Genomic DNA, 16111 nt, shown 5'->3' with positions numbered 1-16111 from the left:
AAAAAAAAAAAAAAAAAAAAAAAAAAAAAGAATACATAGGAAGAGAGACTTCTTTCCCTTGAAGCAGTTCCAGGATAGAGAGTCAGGCAGGTTGGAAACCAGAACTTTGAAAGGGAGTTACCAACAGATCAAGGCAAAAGTTTAAAAAAAAAAATTTTTAAGGCATTTTTGTCATCATACAGAAGCACCACTAGATGGCAACACGTGCCCCCATTTTGAGGAAGGAAAGACGCAATTCCCCGAGTCTGCTTAACCTGGAGTCGGTGGAGGAGATACCCTTCTTTAAATGCCTGCAAGAATTTGGTTTGAACTTTTGTCCTATCAAAAGAATTTCCTGTTATAATCAAGTAACACTGGACAAAGCCTTATTGGCAATCCTAAAACTCTGGGTCCTATCTGATGCTAGGACTTTGTTCCTGCTCTCTGCCAGGTGCACAGGAAGCAGAAACTAGAGGGATCCTGGGTGCAGCTATGGGGTGAGGGGTCCGTGAGTCCAGTGGCAATGTTAGATCTTGCAGGTAATTCATGCTGAATGTGTGTTTACAGAGATGGCTCAGATGACAGGGCTTTGGGCCTGACCAGGACAGGGCAGTGTAAAGGGATCACTGTCACCCCCCTCTGACCTATCTGGAGACACCTAACTTCAGAAGTGGATCTGTTTCCCTTTATTCTATTGTTTAAAAATAGCTTTTCTAAATGTGGGTCAAATGAATTGGGAAATGCTGGGCTAAAGGGGTTTCTTGTCTGTACAACTTCTAACAACATTTAAAATGACATTTTCCAAAGGACTGGGGCTGGGGTGCAGAAAGGGTTTTAACGACATACAATGTTATTTAAAATTATTTGACCACAGAACTATTTTTCATACCTATTCATATCTCCAGGAACTAGTGGTCCCTAGAGTCCCACTTCAGAAAATATTTTTAGACAAACATCATGCCAAATATCTTTTAAGTTCTTCATTTCTAAAGGAAGAATCACCTGATGCCAAACATGAAAGAAATTATAGCTCTTTATATCTTCTATTGAAAAAAAAAAAAACCGATTTGGTCCTCTGGGGCTCTCTTTAGACTCCCCTGCCTTTTACTAACTTCTAGTCATTATGTTCAAAGATTGGTCCTCTTTGGTTTTGAATACAGGGCAACTATAAATAATACTTTTTAAAATACCCATGCTTGATCCCTTCAAAGTTGTTACCCTGGGATGCTGCTTACCTGTTCCAACAATAATGCCATCCTGCAAAACTCCAACACTTAGGCACTTTTTTCACAGCCTGCACCAATCATATTTTTCAAATAATGCTCAGTGTTGGCACAGCTGTGTCCCAGTAGCACAGCGCAGGCACTGATATGCAGTAGGTGCTCAATAAATTTTGTATGAGTGAGAGAACAAGATGAACGAAATAAGAGAATCAAGAGAAAAGGTGGTGCGGCGAGGATGAGCAAAGCAGGAGTTGAAAGGAAGGCCACGCATCTTGGACACAAGGGGGCGCACTTCCCAAGTCCAACCTAGCCTGGCCTCAAGTTACCTGCCCCTGGCAGGGAACCCCCTGTCTCAGGGGTCCCAAGGGGCCTCCAAAACCCCAGCCGTTTCCTACTTGTTGTAGAGGACGATGTCGGGGATCCAGATCATTTCCGAAGGGACCCGGAGGGATGTGATGTTGCCGAAATCGGCCGGGTTCCAGCGCAGCTTGTAGTCGTTCCACTCCTGTGCGTGGGGAGGGGAGTCAGGTCAGCAGCCCTGCCTGGGGAGGGAGCCTCGGGGCAAACCTAGGGCAGTCTGGGGACGCCCAGCAGCCGGATTCTGGAGCACCCGGAGCTCCTCACCTAGCCCCACAGAGTAGAAAGGGCCGCGATGCCGGGAAAGGGCCCTGAGATGGGAACGGGAGTCCAGTCTAAAATAATCTAGCCCTCGCTTTGCCCCCGCTCAAAGTCCCGGGCACATCTGGAGGACGGGTCACCCTAGTCTCGCTTCTGTTCTGCCACTCCCTAGCTGGAGGTCCCTAGCCTCACTCATTCGTAGTAACATTTTTTAGTGCATCGCAGTTTACAAAGGTTTTTCACACCCTCTGTCTAGGAAGACCCTCCATGGGACAGCCGGGCAAAGAGTGCAGAGCAGGTGGCAGTATTTCCCCATCTAACAGATGAGGAAAGTGAGGACAAGAGGGGTAAAACAACGCCTTTATCAGAGTTACACAGCTGAGAAAGGGGAGTCACCCAGTGGATTTCCAACTGTGCTCTAGAGCGCCCCCTAGGAGCCCTGTTTCCACCGGCTGGTCCAAGCGAATCTGTTTTCTCAATTGAGGCTTAGAGGGTACGCTGTCAATAAGTGGCAGCACTGGGGTTTGAACCCAGCCTTCCCTGTCTCCAAACTTGCCCTAATTCTAGGGGCCATTTTGCTTTTGTGCATTTGCACTAAAATAGGGCAGTGATGTGCCCTTGAAAAGTCTCCCATGCGTGGTGCCTTTTCCCCTCTAAGGATAGTCATGTAACATTTACACAAACACATCAACTGGCTAGGGATCCAGGAAGAAGTAAGGGAAACAGGAGTGTTTGCGGGAAGCAGGCACATGAGAGGAAAAGCACTGATCCAGCTCAATGGTTCACAAACTTCAAGCACTCAAGTCCCAGCTTCATAATTTTTGCACTGCCTATATTAGCATTTACTTAGTATTTTCCTTTAAATTAGTTCATTATTTTTAAACCTACATAAATTTTTGAATTTTACATCACTGAAATAACTGGAAAACCCACAGCACTTGAAACCATCCACTAAAATATAAATATATGACTATTTAAAAAAAAGGTTTGCGAGCCAACTAAAATCATCTCACGAAACTGCCGTTGGTACCGAAACTACACCTGGGAAGATGCTGGCCCAGCAGTGGTGCTGATTGCTTTTCTGTAGGGGAAGGCTTAGGCAGAGAGAGGGGCCAGACTTGCAAAGTAGGAAAGATAAAAGTGTTGCTAAAATTGTCAGGATTTCTCATGACATTGAGGAATAATTTTGAAAGGGATTGGTCTTCATAAATGTACCCCCTTCCCCCAGTCCATTGTCTGTTAAGTTTTCAGGTTCAACCAACATTTGGGGGGCATCTACACCAAGTTGTGTTATATTAATCGGCAATAGATCATATCAGCCCCATTTTACAGATGAGCAAAGTGAGGCTCTGAGACTAACTTGCATGGTATCACAGGCTAATCAGAGGCGGTGCTGGTTGGCCTGACTCCTGCTCCAGGGCTCCTTCCTCTCCTCCCTACTCCAGTCCCTGAAGCCTAGGTAACTGGCCTATGGGGACAGTTATGGCCACCCAGGTTCTAGGTCTGACCCTTGCACTGCTATGGCTTCCCAAGTCCCTTCATGGCTCTGCACCTCATCTGTAAAGAGGAGGGAATATATTCAGGCTGTTATAAAGCCTGTGTCCCCAAGTTCTGCCCCAAGAATGGCACATCAAAGAGGGCTACCCATCCACTGGCCAGGATTGATGCTGAGCCAGTTTCTGATTAAGAGACAACAACTTCATTTCCTGTCTCTTGGGACCCTCGCTCTGGGGTCCCTGGGCCATCAGGTGAGGAGTCCGAACTCTCCTACTGGAGAGAACAGGCAGAGAGACCCTGAAAGTGCCTAGAGAAGAGCCTGGCTGGGCCTGGCTTACAGAACCTTCCAGAGCCTTCCAGACATCTCTGCTGAGGGATGAACCTGTGAGTGAAACCATCTTGGACCCTCCAGAGCAGACCAGCCACCAGCCAAACGCCACCAAGTAACCCCAGGAGTCCCCGTGCAAAGCAGAAGAAACCACTAAAACTCCTAGCCATAAAAACTAAAGATGTAATAAACTGTCAGTTGTTTTAAGCCAGTGAGTTTTGGGGTAGCTTGTTAAGCAGCGTAGACACAGAACACTCAGCATTCTCCTGCAGAAGGAGCCTGGGGCTCTGAGTGGGACACACCTGGGCCACCCTTCTCTAGCCCAGCTGCCCTCCGCTTCTGTTTTCCTCAGCTGTAAAATGGCAGAACTAAACCTTGCGTGGCTTTCGGTGATGACTCAGTGAGCTGATCTGCAAACGGTAGCGGGGACGTAGGCAATGCCCAGAAAGGGGACCACGTGGCTCTTGTAGGTGACATTCTCAGGTGCCGGACAGAGCCTGGACGCACAAGAGCACAGCCCCTCACGAGAAGCAGTCTGCAGCTGGCTGGCCTTGGGAACATTCTGAGTGGCAACTCAGGCAAAAGGTAAATTCAGAATCATGCTTCTAGTGGAAGGGTCCTGGGAGGGGCTGGGGTCTGTGGGTTCCCACCCCGCTCCTGTCTTGCCCCGGGGAGGGGCCCTCACCTGCTTTAGCCAGACGTTGGTGGTCATCATTTGGTTCTTCTCATCCTGGCCAGTAGCGGGAAAGAAAGCAATTAGAGTGATGAACGAGCCTCAGAAAACAAGGTAGAGTGGGAGGGGCTTATTCAGGCCCCCCACTCACCAGAGAACCTGTTAGGTGACACCACAAGCCCAGCTAACCCACCACCCCTCCTGACACTGCCACCCTCACTCAGATTATCTCCACCGGGTCCTCTGGGCTTATGTCAGGTGGAACAAGCAGGGCAGGGCGTTTAGAAAACCCACCGCTGCCGGTCAACGCCCTCCCAGGAGGGGTTTCAGGGCTGAGAGCGGGAGGGAGATGCAGCATCCCCAGGCTCCAAGGCGTGATGCTCTGACTGAGGTGGGCTGGGAGGGCTGGGGCTGGGGAGGGATGAGGAGCCCCAGAAAGGGGCCCATGTCTGGGGCTGATCCCAAGGGGGCAAAGGATGGTAGGACAGACGCACCACATCGATGAGCTGGGCGATGGACAGCCCGAAGTGCACGATCACCACATCCGAGGTGTTGGGCACCGGCCTCGCCCAGCGGTTGTAGCCCCTAAAGAGGTGTTGGAAGAGGCGGTCCTCGGCTTGGGTGGGGGAGGCCTGCTGCACGGATGCTGTGGGACAGGAGGGGAGAGAGGGGTCTCCGGGAGTCTGTGGTGCTGAGCACTTGGCTCCCTCTCCTGTCCAATCAGAGCCACTTAACCTCACTGAGCCTCAGTTTCCTCATCTGCAAAATGGGCGCACTAATCCAGAACCTATTTCAAAACACTATCGAGGAGGAAATATAATCATGTGTGTTAGAGCTTACAAAGCAACCAGCACATGGTTGGTGCTCAAGAAATGTCAGTTACTCTGTGACTGATGGATAAGGGGTGAAAACAAGTGCTGAGAGGGGTGCAGAGCAGTGGGAAGAAGTCAGACAGGGGATGAGATCCAGCCTGGAACTGGGGAGCCCCAAGGGACAGCAACGTGGGGGAGACGCCCAATTGTGTGGGGTGAGCTGCAGGGGGAAGGGCTTCACGTGTCATCGTGAACCTGGCCCCAGGAACTTTCACTCCCATCCTCTTGTAATGAACCACTAATGCCAACCATGAAATTCTCTTCCATTTGGAGCATCTCGCCTGTTTATCCTCAAACCACAGGCATTTGCTCCTTCTCATCAGCTGGGCAAAATGTCCCCAGTTGCCTGATGGAATCACCGTGTCTGATTTCACCGTGTTCTGCAAACAGCTTCACCTCTTCAGGGTTCTCCTGCCTGAGCAGGTCGAGAACTACTGCTCTAAAGTTCAGAACATCGGTAAGAACAGCTGCCGTGTGCCAGCGGTATCCCAGGCGCTAGTCACAGGCTCTCATTCCAGGTCACCACACAATAGCCCTGGGAGGATCACAGTGCAGTTGGCATTTTGCAGATGGAGAGCACTGCGACTCGGGGAGGTTCAGGCGATGCAGCGATCGCCCCCCACCTTCCCACGGTCGAACAGCTACATCCCCTGCGGCTCTGGCGGTTGCCACCAGCCCACTTGCAGGAGTTTCCTCCCTGAGGCATGTGTGAGCTCACAGGTGTGACAGGATGCCCTAGGGACCATCCCCACTCACCTGCCAGGATCAGAAGAAGCCACCACAGCCCGAGCTTTGTCGTGGACGAGAGTGCAGGGTGGGAGGGGCCCATGGCTTCAGAGGAGGGGTCCGGCTGCCGCTGGACATCAGAAGGAGGGCAGGCCGGGCCTTGGCTGTGGGTTGAACCTCGGACCGCTTCCCCAGCCGGGCCTGGGGACCTGGCACTGCGGAGGTCCCTGGGGATTCCGCGTGGCTCCCTCTGACTGCCAAGCCTGAGTGAGCCCAGGAAAGCGTTCTTAGGATGATGCATCTTTGACACAAGTGAACCTTCGTGCCTTACACCTTTGACCTCATTTGCACCTCCCATCACCCCTAGGAAGGTATGGGGAAGGGTTATTATTATCTCTTTTATTTAAATTTTAAAAATGCTGATGTTCAGAAAAATTGACTGATTTGCCCAAGCCACATAATAAAGAAGCTATGAAGTCGGGATTCAAGGTCACATCTTCAGCTTCTAAACTGTAACATGTTCAAGTGCTACTCAGTGGTGCCAACTAGAAGGATAATTTTGTATGAGCAACTCAGCCAGTACTCGCCTGTGTTTTATAGATCTTAGCACCATGACTCATTGCTCAACCACGATCACGACTGAGGCCTGTGGCAGACAGGTGGCGACAAGGTACAGGTGCCCTACCCCAAAGCCAGGCTCACCTGGATCCAAGGTTCTAAGAGGTTCCTCTGTGTGCAGCTTCACTCACCTCTCCTTCCAACTGATATCACGTGCACAAATCCCAAGGTTATAATCTGTTTCACCTTTCAACCAAGGGCACTAAATAAAAGCATGTTTTTTTTCCCCCATTAGTGAGAACAGGGGGAAAAGAAATAGAAGTCCAGGCATGCTGAACTTGCATCGTATAAAGATCCACCCAGAGACATCCTGGACCCTCTGGAAGAATGTGCAAATGAGACTGAATTGACTCCAGCGGACAAATTCCTGCAAGATGCCTCAAATTTGCATCCCTTGTAATTAGCCCGCTATGATAATTTCATTAATTTGTCACCGGAAACCAAAGGAGAAATTCTTCCAGGTATTTGACAGTGATTAAACTTCCACCTCTTGTTAGAAGGCTATTGAAAGAGAAAGAGTCCTGGATCCTTTGATCCTCTAAGTGGCCCGATTGGCAGGTTCGGGGGTGGGGGTGGGTGTCTGCGGGCTGATGTCCCTGTTTGTAAAGTGGGTCTGGGTGAATGGAGTTCACAGGGAAACCTGTACAAAAAATATTGCATATGTAAAGGGCTCAGACGCCAATATCCTCACTGTGCTTGTATCGCTGCAACGTACCAGTGTGTCCAGACCATCCTGCGCCCCATACCCCAACTCAAGTCAGCCTCTTTTGCCCACATCCTGAATCCTGGTTCCATTGAAGTCAAGGTGATGTGGCCTGTCTTCTTCATCCATCTTCCCACTGCAGCTGGTTTTCAACTTCTCACCCCCATTCTATGCTTTTCACAAGCCCCACCTTCTCCATAAAACCTGCTTCGATTTCACCCCACACTTCTCCGCCATCTGGCACAATCCCAAGCATGGGAGTCATTGCTCTCCCATAACTGTCAACACCCCAAAGAAAGTCTCTGGATTGAGGAAATGACAGTGTCTTGTCTTCCAGATCATTTCATCAGAGATGCTTAGGGAAGAGAGATCCTATTTCTAGCTTTTATATTTGATCTGCTCAATACATCAATTAATCGCAGAAGCTTGCCATCGCAAGGTCGGATGGAATCTTAAAGGTCATTTGGATTACCACACCAGCTGATCATTTTCCTCCACAAATTCCAGCCTCAGAAAAAACCCAGCAACAAAGAACTTGCTACCTTCCAAGTCAGTGAATAACACTGATGTCTGTTAGCCTTTGTTAAAGCATATAGAGTATTTACTGAGTGAATAAATAAATGACAAAAGAGGAATAGTGGTAATAGAGACATAGAAGCAGATTCAATAAAGTAAAGCCAATAAGTCCTGAGAAGGAGCCACCCTCACCAGTGGGAGGGGGTGACTGTCACTGGGCTCTGAACAGCCCCAGCAGGGACAACCAAAAGACTAAAATTTTTCTAGAAGCAGGCAACTTCCAGCATTCTGACATACCTCCCTCCTAAGTACCCAGAAGCTGTTAATCTGCTCATACCACTTTGAACCGCCCTCACAATGTCCCCGACACAAGCTCGGGGGCACCTTTCTTACCTGTGACCACAGAAGACAAGCCATTCAAAGAACAGAGTACCAGCCTGGCTTGGAGGTCCTGGTCAGCTGGCCAGAGTCCCCCCAGAATGGAAAGGCAGGTGCAGAGCACAGCTGGGTGTCTTCATTTCCCTGTCAAAAAGATGCTGGGACAGGACATGCCTTGGCGGATGAGGGAGACCTGACACTGAGAGTCAGATTGGCTTCCTGGGGAGGGCTGGACAAGTTCTGAAGACAGGCTGCTGTGCCCAGGCTCCCAGCTCTGGTGATCAGAGAAGCTGCATGCAGGTCCTGCTGAGGAGGACAGCACGGAGAGCCTGGCACGGATGCTTCTGCAGGTAAGAGCCAGGCGGGTCCATGGGAGGGACCTCCAGCTTGGCAGGCACACAGACGCATGCTCATTCCCTCTCTCTCTCTCTCTCTCTCTCTCTCTCTCTCTCTCTCTCTCTCACACACACACACACACACACACACACACTCACACCCTCTCTGGAGGGAAGGGGGAGGAGCCTGTGACTATCTAGTCCTTGTCCAGTGGGGACCGACAGCAGCTTGCTTGCCGTCTGTCTGGTTACGAAGATGCTTCGTTCTTTGCTCTGAAGGATCCTGCGCTCCAGGATCGCTTCATGGGTCCCCCGACCTCACCCACAGATGGGGAATCTCCTGGGTCTGTCTGTCAATAGAGCAGTACAGCTCTGAGTACAATAGGACCAAGGACAGAGCCGCCAGTCAGCAGCCTGCGGTTCCCCTCTTCCCCTTCTCCCCTGCAGGACCCCGGCTCGCTCGTGCTGCCACCTGGTTTGGCTGCAGCTTGCCTGTTTCCTCCTCGGCCTCCTTGCTGGTGACGTTGCCTTCACTTTCCCAGATAAGGAAGTTCACCTTCCTTAAAACCATAAATAGACCCTTTGCCTCCTTCTCGCCCGCATCAAATCAGGAGTCCCTTTCCTCCTGCTGTGCACGGTGAAGCGTGGCCCTGTGATCCTGACGGTGGCCCCATCTATCAAATGTCGCCCGGCTCTCTCGTATCTTCCTCTCCCTCTCGCTTGTTCCTTCCCCTCAGCCCATGAGGAAGCTCATCCTCCATCCTAAAAACACTCTGGGGTCTGCACCTTGCTATCTCATCTCCCACGTATTGTTAGAAGCCAAGGACGCAGGACATGACTGCCAGGGTTTAACTTCTGGCTCTGCTCCTTTAAAGTTGTGTGGTTTGGGACAGGTCTCTAGAGGCTTCTGTGCCTCAGTTTCCTCATATGTAAAAGGAGGATATGAATACTGGCTCCACTTCACAAGCTTGTAATGAGGAGTAAGTGAGTTAGGATAAATAAAGGGCTTAGACAACTGAAATAATACATGATATATATGTGTACGTATGTAAATATCGGTTGGCCAAAAAGATAGTTCGGGTTTTTGTGAGATCTTCAGAAAACCCAAACGAACTTTTTGGCCAACCCGATATGTATGTGATATATACAAATATGATATATATGTGCATATATTTACACATGTGTCTATGATTGCTAGTATTATCTTTTGAGAATATTAAAACACATAAAAGTAACCACCAACATTCCCACTATCCAGAATTGACAAATGTTAATATTTTACCATATGTACTTTCATATTGATATATACGTATATCTGTGTGTATATAAAGTTATGCAAGTATTAAATGCATATAGAGAGGAGGCTAGGAGGAAGGAAGGAAGGAAGGAAGGAAGGAAGGAAGGAAGGAAGGAAAGAGGGAAGGAAAAGGGGAAATAATAGATTGTATCAGTCAGGGTCTTTGGTTTGAGCAATAAAAATCTATTAAGACAGGAATAAAGACACAGACCTACTGGAGAACGGACTTGAGGATATGGGGAGGGGGAAGGGTAAGCTGTGACAGGGTGAGAGAGAGGCATGGACATATATACACTACCAAACATAAGGTAGATAGCTAGTGGGAAGCAGCCGCATAGCACGGGGAGATCAGCTCGGTGCTTTGTGAACACCTGGAGGGGTGGGATAGGGAGGGTGGGAGGTAGGGAGATGCAAGAGGGAAGAGATATGGGAACATATGTATATGTATAACTGATACACTTGGTTATAAAGCAGAAACTAACACACCATTGTAAAGCAATTATACCCCAATAAAGATGTTACAAAAATCTATTGATTAATTTAAGCAGAAAATGATTTTATTAAAGGGCAATGGGAAGTTCACAGGTGTACTTACAAAGCTGGAGAACGCCCCCCCCCTGGAGCACAGGTGAGAGCGAGGGAAACACCAGCCGGACTAAAGCCCAAATCACAAGCTATTACCAGCATAGTGGGCCCTGCTGCTGCAGAAATGGATGCAAAACCTTGCACCATCTGTCACTGGTACTGCTGTCACTGCTGTCCCTGGAAACCAGCCACTCCTGCTGCTGCCAGAATTAATTCTCTTCTATTCCTACTTCATTTGGGCACTAGCTCCCAATACAAAGGTCAGGATAAACGCATCTGATTAATGATGTGCTCGTGAACTGAATGCATGGAAGGCTGAGGAAGCAGGAATCTGGTGTTTTGAGCTTCTTTGTGAAAGGTGGCTTCTGCCACATTCAAGGTGGGAACTTTCCCCGAATATTTGAAAGGAGTTTAAATGCTGGGAAACTCCCACAAATCTTGCTCTTTGGCTCCTCCCACCAATGCACACCCAACTTTCCATAATTACACTTGGAAAAAAATGCTTACACCTACCCATTCTGTTCTGAAGTGTGTACCCGGGATTTGTTTCAATCAGGTATGGTAAGACATGCAGACACGGGAATGATTGTCACATAGTAAGAAGTTTATACTCACAGATCCCCAGAAGCAGGAATCATGGCATGTCACGTAGGGCCACACGGGGAAGCACATGGGCCACACAGAGGGCAGGAGGGCAAAGGAGAAAGCATGACCCAGAGTATGTATTGGAGTTTCTGTAGGGAAGGTAAGGCAGGACATGGTCAGCAGCCCAGGACTGGATAGTTTGAATCATTTTTGTGGGCTGTGGGTATAGGGCTGGTCTCCGGTGGTTCAGTACCTGGCCCTGGGGTGATTCAGTGCAGGGGAAATATTGGCCTGGTGTGACAGAGAGGTAAAGGAGATGGCCGGGGGTGTGGACTTGAGATTGGCTGGAGGGTTTGTAATATGATGTCTGTACTCCCATGAAGGCTGGATCACTGGGAAGATGTAAACAACTCTGGCCATTAGTTGCCTTGTTTGTAATGGATGCCAAACGGACCGATAGTGAATCTAAGAAAACATAGTTAGAACACTAACACAAGAGAGCCATTCCTCACAGACACAAAAGAGCTCATCGTAACCCCAAAGGGACAAAGTCTTACATCTCGTCAGTTACTCCAGTTAGCTCCAAGTCTTGCCTCTCTAGACAATGCACTTTCTTGCTCTAATCCTGACACAACGTCATCTTGAAATTCTGTTTCTTATGGAATAAACCATAAAGTCCATCAAAAGCATACTGCATATAAAGTAATGGAGTGTTCAGAAAATAAAATAGTTTAACAAAGTAAGGAAGAAAAGGCAGGCACAGCCTTCATCATTGTAAAAGGTTAGAGTTGGACCCTATTGCTGAAGTGCTCACACTATGAGTGTCAACTATAGCACTGAAACTATTGCTGCCGAAAGCAGAGGGTCACAGGGCCTGCTCCGTCCCTGCCAGTTGGGGACCCCAGCTGCTGCTGCCGCCCCGAAACTGCCAACCAAAACCTTTCTCGTCTTGCCCTGCTCACCTCACCAGCTCCTGCTGTAAAGTCTTGACTGGGTACGTCTGATTTGCTGAGCTAAGCTCACAGGCCTTCACCTGAGAACGTGAGCACTTAGCATTTTTGGATTCTATGGTCAGAGTGGCTCTTCCTTCTAAGATTCATAAGGTGGCTACGTCTTACAGGGTTCTTCTTTGCAACCACAGACATTTCTCTCAGTCTTATAAGCAGAAAGGGTCTTATTATAGGATACTGATAGCTCACAGAATCTCAGGGAGGACAAGAGAAGCAGGTGTGGAAACCACACAGCCAAGAACAATGCAGTGACAGCAAACCACACCAGGTACAATTTTAACAAAGCCATCACTGTGTCACCCCATTGGCACCATGCACACCCAGAGCTAGACTGGAGAAGCTCTGTCTCAGCCTCCCCAGAGAATCTGAGATAGGAGATAGATGGCCCTCTGGGCTGGACAGCTGGTGTTTGTCAAGGGCAGTAAAATTGAAGCTTCGTTCTCACCCAGATACTCCAAGGACAAAGCTAGTGGCAGAAGCTGAGCTCCGCTGAAATAAAGAGATAAGACGGCCACTCCTGAGGTCAGGAAAACTTCCCTGACTGCACATGCGCAGGAAGGCTCCTTGTGGGTCAGAAAGGGAGGGGATGCCACTGCATAATAAGTGTGGACGTGCACCCACAAGCCTCTGCAGTGGGATCCACCTTAACAAAAAGTTGCGCATGCATGTTGGGGAATGTCCTGGGACCAGTCAAGTGTGAAAAAAGAAACAAGATAATTGGCCAAGTGTAAACAAAGACCTGGAAGGACTGCCCTATATAAGTGATTTAAATCACCTCCTTACTGCCTCCTCCTTCAGGACTCCAGCACTGTTCTCTGGGTGTGTATTTCTGCCTTGCTTCTGTCTTAAATAAACAAACTGCTTCTCTGTGGGCTCTCCCACAGGTTATGCTGTGTCTCTAATAATAAACTTTGTACCTGTTTTTACAGTTTTTGCCTCCTTGAAACATTCTGGCTTTCAAACGGGGAAGAGTCAGGGCCGCTTTGCCTATGACCTCTGGCCCCTGCTGTCTCTCCGAGATCAAAACTAGATGCTTCTGCTACTGCTGTGGCTGGAAGAAAGCTCCAGCTCACACAGCTGTTGCTGCAGTTTGCTCATTCCTGTACCCAGCTCTCACATGACTGGCAGAGCCCATGTCACGTGACCAGTGTTAAGGGAGCCCAGCTAACGTGGTGTTTGTGGAGGCTACTTTAAGAAGGTAAAACTCAAAATGTGAGATATTAAATTAGAGCGATCTTTGAAGGACATTGTGCATCTCTGAATGATAGATGTCCACCACGGGAAAGAATTTTCCAAATGTAGCAAGAGGTTATAGGTGTCGTCAGCCAAAACAATGACAAAGAAGAAACATGACGAGTAGCCACTATCAATATTCCCTGTCTCATTTTTCTCATTGTCTCACAAACCACTGGCAACTCCTTGAATTCATCATTCCACTAAAATGGAAACTTCTTGGTCATCTCTATTTTTGGTCTGTTTTATTTACCAATGAATCCCAATTGCCAAGAAAGCACGTGGCACATAGCAGGTGCTCCATACATATTTGTTGAATGAATAAAAGAAATTCATTTGCTGCACGAAAGAAAGACAAAGCTTCAGGTGGAATGTGGGTATAGAAAACAGCTTGAGACAACTTTAAGCTTGATTCAAACACCTACAGCAGGAGAAGCAGCAGTGTGAACCTCTCTCTCAACCACTAGGAATTAAAAAGAGTGTTAAAATAGTGTTGGAAAACCAAGGTCTAGCAGAAGGTGGGAAAGGGGTAGCTGGGGCAGGAAATCCAACACGAAATCTAATGAGTTCAGTGTAATGAGTTCAATACAAATTTAGTGACTGACAGCAGATGTAACTTCTGAATTTTCACTACTACATTAGCCATGTTTTATGAATCTGTGCTATCACCTAAAACAAATTTTATAAATATTCAAATTAGCAGACATAAGGGTTAGGATGTACATTTCAAAAAGATATCCCTTTTCCATAGCCCAGCTGAGTGAGCTCTCATCTTCCTGTACCTTGGGTGGCAGAAAGCATAGCGGGACAATGACCCATGACAAAGAGCAGAGCACAATAAAATGCAGTCGAGACCTCTAATCTTTGCCTAAGCAATTCATCCAGGAAGTTCTGTAACTCACCAGGTGTTACAGTTTACAGCCCAGGAATAAACAAAGGTCCATAAGACAGCTCCATAATTTCTCCTTCACCAAAGATGATTTCCATCTAAAGTGGAGACTCATATTCTAAGTTTCTTATTTTTTTTTTTTAAAGGGGGATTTATAAAATCCAGTTTGGTCAGTGTGACCTTTCTCTCCACTTTGCTACATTTTACAAACACATACATGTATTCCTAAACAGTACTGCACCAGTCAGGCAACAGAAATCACTCTAGTTAATTTAAATAGGGAGAGATTGAATACAGGAAATTAGGAACCTGCAAAATCTTTGAAAAGAATGGCGTAGTGAGCCTCAGACTGGGCCTTTAAGAAAGTCTCCCAGAAAAACACCACCACTGATGTGGAAGCTGTCACCTCTGCCCCAATCAGCTGGCCACCACTGGGACTGAGTTCAAGGACACAGGGGTTAGCTGGAAGCCAGGGGTCCAAGTTCTTTGAATTGAGCAACTGAAAGGGAAGGCCCTTTAGTAAGACCAGGAGCAGGCTTGGGAGGTGGGAATGCAGCCAGAGTTCTGTTTCAGTCATGAGAAATTCGAGATAACCTATGAGATATTCATGAGGAGGTGCTGAATAAGAAATAGCATATGCAAGTGTGGAGGTAAAGGGAAGTCTAAACTGGAGATTTCAATTTAAGTGATTTCATACTACATAAGCATGCTGCCATTTGCTTTCTTTTTTTAAACTCAATTTTACTTCTGAGATCACCAACTTCTTGAGTGACGACTGTATGTATTCACTTTAACTCTGGCTCAGTCTTCAAATCTAGGGTAATCTAGCGTCTATCTCCAAAAACTCCACTGAAAGTGTTCTGAAACAGGTCACCCAGCATCATCCAAGTGCAATATCGAACTTTTTTTTTCAGTTATTTCTACAACATTTGGGGCTGTTAATTACTTCCTGCTTCTCAGGAGTGGATCTCAGAAAACACTAACTGTCTCAGGCACAATCCCAGAAGAGGTTATGAAGCAAGAGAAGCAAGCGTGGTCCTGGTTCACTAGAACAAGACACCCCAAGGCAGACTCATTTCTCTTGTCGATCAGATTGATGGTTGGTAGATCAAGCATTTCTTGATTTCAGCAGGGCATCTATATCTCTTACAACATTCTTCTAGCTAAAGGGGGAAGATATCTTGGGTAAATTCACAGATGACACTGTGAATGAGGGAGGGAGGTCTTCGGCACCTATGTCCTGAGCTGTGCTCATGGCAAGTTGGAACATCAGGCCAGGAGTATGTTTTAATTCATGGAGCTGACTACAAAGGCACAGAGAGTCCAACAACCCATTTGCAAGCACAGCTGGGACACTCCTAAGGCTTAGGTTTTCCAGAAACACAAATGAGCCAAGAGTGTGGTTTAAAACAAAGCTCAAACATCTTTAGGCAGCATTAGTATAAGAAGGCTGTACAAAGGGGTAATCATAGTTCACATTTATTCCTTCTAAACTTCATTTCACAAGAGACTGGGATGGACGTATTCTGGGTTGGCATACAATACCTGGAGCATGATATTTTATTCTAGAAATACATTTTGCTTTGACAAAGAAGAGTGTGACTAGAGGCTCATGGTCAGGATAGTGACAGACCTGTAACTATATGTACAGAATCTAGAAAAGAAGGGCAACAAAGCTATTACTTTACTAGATATGACAACCAAAACGAATACAGAGGATCCAAATATTTCATGAAGAATCTTTTGGCATCTCTCTCTCTCTCTCTCTCTCTCAAGGGTCTGTGGCCGCTGGCTCTTTCTCAGGCCCCGCTTCTCTCCGGGCCGAAGTGAGATTCTAGCCCCGGGTCCAGGCGCCGGGAGGCGGTGGGGATGGAGCCCAGGCCGCCGTGGGTGCGGGTACATCAAGGGAGGCCCGGTGGGACGAAACGCCGGCGGCACCAGGACAAGGGGTTGGAGCGGAGGTGGGGCGTGGTCAAATCCGGGACAGGGGGCAAGGCGGAGGCCAGGGCAAAGGGGTGAGGGGGGCCAGGGCAAGGGGGGGAGGGG

At 47.9% G+C, this 16111-nt stretch overlaps 1 protein-coding gene across 1 annotated transcript in view; it reads right to left on the bottom strand.

The window, feature by feature from the left end:
- Positions 1–6019, bottom strand: part of CHRNA2 (cholinergic receptor nicotinic alpha 2 subunit) — a 9854-nt gene extending 3835 nt beyond the window's left edge. The window contains exons 1-4 of the mRNA XM_007466165.1: positions 5947–6019; positions 4813–4964; positions 4331–4375; positions 1598–1707 (exon numbers count right to left, since the gene is read on the bottom strand). Coding sequence (XP_007466227.1) covers positions 1598–1707; positions 4331–4375; positions 4813–4964; positions 5947–6019 — 380 coding nt within the window. The remainder of the gene's footprint in view (positions 1–1597; positions 1708–4330; positions 4376–4812; positions 4965–5946) is intronic.
- Between the last annotated feature and the right edge of the window lie 10092 nt (positions 6020–16111).

The sequence above is a fragment of the Lipotes vexillifer genome, unplaced genomic scaffold (assembly GCF_000442215.2).
Source record: "Lipotes vexillifer unplaced genomic scaffold, Lipotes_vexillifer_v1.1 scaffold308, whole genome shotgun sequence".
Taxonomy (NCBI): domain Eukaryota; kingdom Metazoa; phylum Chordata; class Mammalia; order Artiodactyla; family Lipotidae; genus Lipotes; species Lipotes vexillifer.
Note: the sequence above shows the minus strand (reverse complement) of the source record. Positions and strands in the feature narration are given on the sequence as shown.